The sequence below is a fragment of the Condylostylus longicornis genome, unplaced genomic scaffold, assembly GCF_029603195.1.
Source record: "Condylostylus longicornis isolate FDR11 unplaced genomic scaffold, ASM2960319v2 ptg000038l, whole genome shotgun sequence".
In the NCBI taxonomy this organism is placed as follows: domain Eukaryota; kingdom Metazoa; phylum Arthropoda; class Insecta; order Diptera; family Dolichopodidae; genus Condylostylus; species Condylostylus longicornis.
Window position 1 is genome coordinate 4337306 of NW_026578007.1, and position 7663 is coordinate 4344968.

The 7663-nt window shown below is 27.0% G+C and overlaps 1 protein-coding gene across 3 annotated transcripts; it reads left to right on the forward strand.

Annotated features, from left to right (window-relative positions):
* The first annotated feature begins 1839 nt into the window (after nucleotides 1-1839).
* LOC129609002 (ubiquitin-protein ligase E3B) lies at nucleotides 1840-6611 on the forward strand. Of its 3 annotated transcripts, XM_055520828.1 has the most exons (12): nucleotides 1840-2183; nucleotides 2250-2480; nucleotides 2536-2606; nucleotides 2664-2845; nucleotides 2901-3185; nucleotides 3291-3386; nucleotides 3445-3877; nucleotides 3971-4142; nucleotides 4220-4338; nucleotides 4399-5281; nucleotides 5348-5642; nucleotides 5713-6610. In XM_055520828.1, exons 1-12 carry the CDS (start codon nucleotides 2017-2019, stop codon nucleotides 5995-5997), a joined length of 3219 nt encoding a protein of 1072 aa, XP_055376803.1. In that variant the 5' UTR covers nucleotides 1840-2016; the 3' UTR covers nucleotides 5998-6610. The 3 variants fall into 3 exon arrangements, with proteins under 3 accessions (XP_055376803.1, XP_055376802.1, XP_055376805.1); XM_055520827.1 differs by having other exon boundaries at nucleotides 4220-5281; nucleotides 5713-6611; XM_055520830.1 differs by having other exon boundaries at nucleotides 2324-2480; nucleotides 4220-5281; nucleotides 5713-6611.
* The last annotated feature ends 1052 nt before the right edge of the window (nucleotides 6612-7663 follow it).

Sequence of the window (7663 nt, forward strand, 5' to 3'; positions counted from 1 at the left end):
TTACAAATGGGAATAACAATTTAGAACTACACACCTTTTTCTTTTTCAACATATTTTTTTCTTTTGTTTCACTTTTTATGTTTTTTTATAAGTTGTTATCAATTAGTATTCTCTTTTATTCTCTGTTTACTTTTTATACAGCGGCACGTAATTTTCTAAATAAAAACACAGCATTTGGCATTTATGTAATGTTGATTTCAGTTTGACAATGCTCGGAGCAAAGAAAGAGACTTACCTAAAGTTTTTGGCTTCACTATGTTTCTTTTCTAGATACTATTTTTAGTGAGTGTAAGCGAGATAGAAACAAAGATGCTCCTTCCTTTAGTATTTATAATTGGTTGACTTAAAAGTATAACGTATAAAGTTGTTGACAAAAATATTTGGTATCCAATTAAAATTAAAGAAAAATGTATTCATAGCAAATATGCCAAAATATCTCTTTGAGTTTAAAAGTGGGAACGAGTAAGTAAGTATATTTTATTTTACGTACATATGTTTTATATCCAGAATTACTAAAATGTTTTTTTTTTTTTTTGAACGCCAGTGTTTTCGCTTTTCTTGATAACACGGTTTGATTTTTTGTAGGCCAAGTTTGGCAAACAAAATTTTAAATCGTAAATATATAAGATTCTTTTATTAGAAATTCTTATTATTTTTATTTTATGTTGAAAAAAAATAATAGGTTTCTTAACAAAACAAAAATTAAAAATAACTGAGTTAACCAATTTTTATTCCTGATAATCAGCTGATTTTTTTGGGTTCTTTTATAACGCTGAAGACTTTAGAGAGTATAAGCAAGATAGAATCGCATATTGAAAATCAATAGAAATTATAGAAATTGTGAAAGGTCAATGTCAAATAGCTTTTTTCTTTTAGAAAGATCACCAATCGTTTGTTAATTTACTAAATTAATGATTAGCGTGATTTGAGTGTGAACAATCATAAAAAAAAATAAAAAATATGTTAAAAATGGACTACTATTATACAAAAGAAATATATAAAACGGCAAAGAGAACAAAATTTTTTAGAAAGGGATGAACAATTCCAAATAGTTATTTGCATTAGAAAAAGCAAATGGATGTTTTCGAAAATAAAATATATATTTTATTTTCAAAGTTATAATATTCTTTATAAACCCGATAAAAGTATTAGCTTGACTTGAAAATCGACTGCGTGTACGCGGATTGAAAGGTTGTAAATGAGAAATGGATACATAATGTTTGTCAGCTAATGTCAAACTCAATCGACTTCAAGAGATTTTATTCCAATATATATTCAATTACAAAATATTATTCCACTATACATAGGATAGTTGGATTCATTGGTTCGTCATTTTTGAGCTGCGCTATTTGTTTTTCTCTAGATTGTTCATTGGTTCATCTGAAAAAAGCTGATCGTTTTTTTTTATTATAATGCATTTATTACTTTTTTGACTAGGGTTATATGTAATTGTAATAGTTCAGTATACGTAAATTTGACGTTGTTTAAAAAAACTTCCGCATTTAAGAAGTTGAATCAGCTTTTTGAGAGAGAGAAAAAAAGCTGTATTAAAAAATACATCGTCTCATCGCGAAAGCGACAAACAAGTGAATCTAGCTTATATACGCAGATCAAGAACTCGATCCGCTATTTGAATGAAATAAATATAGGTATTTACATATGAATTATTGATGAATCAAATTTTGACAATGGTCTTCACAACCAGGCTGGTGTAACGCTTATCTAATATCAGCAGCTGATTTATCTCTAATATGTATTCACAGAACTGTTGTTTTTATTATAATGTAGATATCGAGTAATATGTGTAAAATTGACAGCCGTCAGAATAAATAAAAAAATTTTTATATTTCATCGAATTTTGATTCAATGTTAAAAGTATTACGAAAAAATGTTTAAATTTTGTTTAATTAGTCTCAATTTATCAAATTTTTATTATTAACACATTAAATATCAAAGCCTCTGCGAAAGTCAATAAAAAAATTTAGTATTGCAAAAACAAAACTAATTATTGTAGTTATGTTTAGTGTTAATGATTGTGAATATAATAAGGAAAGTTTTCTTGAAGAAAAAAAGGCTGCCAGAGAAGAAAGAGCCTTAGAGAAAAAACGTGAAAATGCAGCTATTTGTATTCAAGCACAAATTAGGGGATTTATTTCTCGACAAAAATATAAAAAACGTGTCAAGTAAGTAAAACTGCACCCAAAGCTAATCTATAGTTATGCTCAATGATAAAATAAAAATTCTTTTAGTACTGATTTAGATACAGTTCTATCAGAATTTAAAAGTAATGAAGAATATCCGAAATTTACATTTCCTATTAAAGTTTATGAAGCTGCTTCAAGATACTTGACTCAATTTGTTCCATCTGAAAATGACGATAGAGAAAGATTTGATAATTTGTGCCGCTATATAAATGCGTCGATCGAATATGAAAATCCAAAATATAATTACGCTAGTTTGGCGCTAAACAAAGAATTAAGGTAATTAAATTCCTAAATAAGTATGTTCTTCTTTTAACTATAATAGTTCTTTCAGTTTGTTATGGATTAAACATATTAAAAATATAGCAAATACCTGTTGCAAAATAATTGAAATAATTAAGCCTGGTAAAATAGTTTTCAATTAAATAAATTTTGATAAACATTTAATATTTTAATTTTTAGAAAATCATACCGATAGCATATCATTAGCACTTTATTTACACACTTTAATTGTATTAACATCACCAAAAACTTGGGGTATTCTTCATAATAAAAATATGGAAAAAATGCTCCCAGCTTATCAAAAGATTTGCCATAATATACAAGGCGATCTAATTCAAAAAGGTTTTTTTAAATCAATGAGGGTATGATTTTGAAAGTTTTAAGCTTTTCTAGAAAATTATTTACTTTTTTAATTAGACAATACTTTTGCGAGGAACTTCCAGGGAAGAAATAACATTGAAACCAGTGTCGTTAAAGGCTATAATAACATTAACAACAAGACCACTAATTGATGGGAATTTCAGTCAAAATTTATTATCACAATTTTTATCAGAAATATTATCAGTTCCAGCTCTTATTTGGCATATTGAATCATATGCTTTAGATTGCATACCATTGTTTCAATCCATAAACTTGTTAGAAAAAAGCTTAAAAATTACAGATGACTTAAGTTGGTATAAAAATTTTGCAACCGAAGTGCCAGTAAGTAAAACCTTTTAATGATATTTGTATTGAATAATCTTTTAATTTAAATTTAAAAGTTTAAAACCAAAATTGTTATTTATATTTTTTTATTCAAAAACTTAGGGCACGAAGTCTTTGGCATTCTTAGGAAATTTAGTTCAACTTTTCAACGACGAAGAGCAAGAAACTGCTGAACGTATTGCATTTCCTACTTTTACGGTAAATTAAAGAAATATAGAAAAAAATAGCTTCTTTATATGTAAATAATTTTTTGCAGAGCATTGCAGCAATTTTATTAGAAAAAATTCCTGATACTGTTGGTACAAAGGGTGTATTTTCACAATGGCATGATCTACTAGGATGGTATACCCCAGTTCCAGGTGCAGCCCAAAATCAAAATGTACAATTAATAAGACGTCAGTATCATTTGTTATGGGGTCATAAGTGCATTAAAATTTTACTTGGAAATTGTTTGAAAAAGTTAAGCGAAAATTATGAACGAATTGAATTTCAACCCCCGCCCCAAAACACCGGAAGCAATCTGTTTAGAAGAGCTTTAGAAAGAAGTTCAACTAAAGGAAATTTAAGTAAAAGTGGCAGGCCATGGAGAAAATTAGACTCGGTTGAAGTTTTAAGAATTGCAAAAGTTTGTGCAATGTATCACAACGCTTTAAGCACCTTATCTCTGTTGAAACTGGACATTTTATCAGGTTCAAATCAAACTTTATTTTAATTTTTGTTTTTCTATTTTTAATTAATTCAATTTTAATTTCTTTTTTTTTTAAAACATTATTTTATATTAGGAATTTGTTACAACAATACCGTTCTCTATGATCTTTGGTTACTCATTACATCACTTGGACAACATTGTGGATTAAAAGAATTTTATGAAATGCTTAAGTTAGATTCGTCTGTAACTCAACCACAATTGCTGATGCTGATGCTTTTTTGTGAATGTATGACCCATTATGTTACGTAAGTATTACTTAGAGGTTAATAAGCAGTATCCAATATCATGTATATTGTGATTAATTTGTTTTATATGTTTTTAGCATCTTGGATGAATATGAAATGTATACCGAACAAAAACCTTTTCTTTTGAATGATTATGTTGCACTGTCATATTTTTTGAATAATTTTCTTTACAAAATAATACAAGATAATATTTTAGGTATTTTTCCAAATTTATGTTTTCTATTATTTAATCTTTTAATTATCTTGATTAACATAGGTACAAGAACTGTTACATCAAGCCCATTATTCATATCACTTCACACATTGCTTTTGTGTTTATATCGACGAGATTGTCGTAGACAATTTGCGCCCGCTAATCATTGGTTAATACATGAAATTCGGCCTTCAACTTTTCTTAGTGACTTAGATAAAGGCAAGCGACATACACAAATTTTACTACAAAAGATGCCTCATATTATACCACATGATGATCGCGTTAAGCTGTTTAGAAAATACGTTCAGAATGAAAAAGCTGTGTTAGGTTTAACTGAATCTGCGTGTGCTTCTCCAAGATCTGCTTTAATAACTATTCATAGGGATCGAATCGTTGAAGATGGGTACAGACAGTTAGCAGCTCTACGAGCTCACGCTTTGAAAGGTGTTATTAGAGTACGTTTTATTAACCAACAGGGCCTTCATGAAGCTGGAATTGATCAAGATGGTGTCTTTAAAGAATTTCTTGAAGAAACAATCAAAAGAGTTTTTGATCCGGCACTTAATTTATTTAAAACGACATCAGATCAACGTCTTTATCCTTCACCAATTTCATATGTTCAAGATAATCATTTACAACTATTTGATTTTGTTGGCAAAATGTTAGGAAAAGCTGTTTATGAAGGAATTGTTGTTGATGTTCCTTTCGCTTCATTTTTTCTATCTCAACTGCTTGGTCAAACTCATCAGGCGTTGTATAGTTGTGTAGACGAATTGCCATCATTAGATAATGAATTATATAAGAGTTTAACATTTATTAAGCACTATAAGCAAGATGTATCTGATCTGAATTTAACATTTTCAGTAGATCAAGATGTTATGGGTAAAATAGTAACACATGAATTACATCCTGGAGGAAAAGCACGAGTTGTTACAGATACAAATAAGTAATTGAATTTATGATTTAGAAATATAAATACATGATACCAAAACTATTTTAAACATAATTATAGGATAAATTACATTCATTATATGGCATATTTTCATATGCATACACAAATTCGAGAACAAACGGCTGCTTTTAATCGCGGATTTCGAAGTATTGTAAATCCAGAATGGCTATCTCTTTTTTCTGCTCCTGAACTGCAACGTCTTATATCAGGCGATACAGTTCCTCTAGATTTGAGAGACTTACGAAAACATACTCAATATTATGGAGGTTTTCATGATTCTCATCGTGTTATAGGTTGGCTTTGGGATGTATTGGCAAGAGATTTTACTGAAGAAGAAAGAAAACTTTTCTTGAAGGTAAATTGAAATATAATATCTTTTTCAAAAAACAGAAAGAAATTTAGTATATGTATGTATATGATTTTAGTTTGTAACAAGTTGCTCGAAGCCGCCCCTACTCGGTTTTGCACATTTAGAGCCTCCATTCTCTATACGTTGTGTTGAAGTAGGTGACGATGAGGATACTGGTGATACAATTGGAAGTGTTATAAGGGGCTTTTTCACAATTAGAAAAAAAGACCCATTAAATCGATTACCAACTTCATCAACATGTTTTAATTTATTAAAATTACCTAATTATCAAAAGAAAACTACTCTTAGAGATAAATTACGTTATGCTGTATGCAGTAATACAGGATTTGAATTGTCTTAAATAATATATACATATATGTTTATAGACGAATTCTTTTCTTCACTAGCTATATTAAAATATAAATATGATAAGCAAGAAAAATATCCAAAGACGTGAAAAGTAAGATATACACAAAAAAATTTTAGAAATTTAGTTTATTAGACTCAAATTTTGTATAGAAATTCTAAAGAAAAATTAATAAATTAATGTTTAAGTAATTGTCAAAATTAAAACAAAATGACCAAAAGGATAAATCAATCAATTTCAAAATTTTCCACGGAAAATATAAAAATGTTTGACAAGAAAGTGTCCTCTACAATATTTAAAAATTTAATTTCTTTTAACGATAGATATAGCTGACTGGTTCAGTTTAATATTAGAAAAACATAACAAAAACACATTATTGGGTTTTCCTATTCTTATCTTTTTTTTTTTTGTAAAATTTATAAAAATATCTCAATGAAAAATATAATAAAAATTAATAATACTAGGATAAAAACTTAGACTGTAAGAAAAAAAATTTATAAAGACACAATCTAAATAATTATATATATACAAATTAATATTGATACTGAAATGTTACGTACATATTATAAAATTAAGGAAATCATAATCTGTAACACAAAAAAATTATTCAAAAAATCATATTTTTAATATTGATTTTTGTTGTAAAAATTAAATTCTTACAAAAAATAAATAAGTAACAAAATGTTAGTAATTGATGTTTGTACCATGATTAAAAAGTAAAAAAATATCTTAAATATGTATATATATAACTGTGATAACAATTATTAAAAATTAAAAACTAATAAATCATTTTTTTTTATTTAAAAATCTAGCATAATATAAAGTACGTTCCAAAAAAAGGAAAATTTTAATAAGAATTAGATTATAAATAGAAAAATGTTGGATATTTAGTGCTACAAATCTGCGAATGTAAATTACGCCAATTTTGCAGATTTTAAAAAATTTAGTTTCGAGAACTCACGCCTGAATTATCAAAAATCCGCGTACCAAACCTTTCAATGTTTTGTACTTTAATGTTTCTGAGTGAAAGTTATAAAACTAATACTTAAAGAAAAAAGTTATTTCAACAAATTTTAAGTATTTCTAAAAATTTTCATTTTGTTATTTTAATTTTTATTTGAAAAATGACGCACAATTGGGAATTCCAAATCAGAGAACATGAAGGCTTAGGCTCACTTAGGGCTGTAGCGTCAACTGATGATGATGATGATTTGAAAATAAAAATATGTTTATCATAACATTCTGTTCTTTTAAAATTGGCTAGTAATTTGTAGATAAATAATTTTATACTTGCATAGTAAATTGGATAATTAATTTTTTGGTTATACAGATTATATGCAATGTCGCAAGTATAATTGTAATAAATGCAACAGCATCGAAATACTGCAGACCCAAATTCTTTATGAATGCATATAAGAACTTTTCTTATAAAATTTCATTAAGTTAAGCCTTTTGTAAATGCATGTGATATTATTTATTGTGTAACACAAATTTATATGTTAAAATTAATTAATGCAATGTTTAATAGAAATAACATACATATTAAAAGTATAATTCTCAGCTACAAATTCTATATTATGAATTCTGCTTTTTAATCAATCGAAATTAATTTTTAATTACATAATTTAATAATTTAAAGAAATTTCAGCAAAATACATTA

Coding starts and splice junctions, on each gene's coding strand:
- LOC129609002 (XM_055520827.1), top strand. CDS start 2,017: ATGTTTAGTGTTAATGATTGTGAATATAATAAGGAAAGTTTTCTTGAA. Junction 2,184..2,249: donor AAATATAAAAAACGTGTCAA/GTAAGTAAAACT, acceptor AAATTCTTTTAG/TACTGATTTAGATACAGTTC. Junction 3,186..3,290: donor ATTTTGCAACCGAAGTGCCA/GTAAGTAAAACC, acceptor TCAAAAACTTAG/GGCACGAAGTCTTTGGCATT.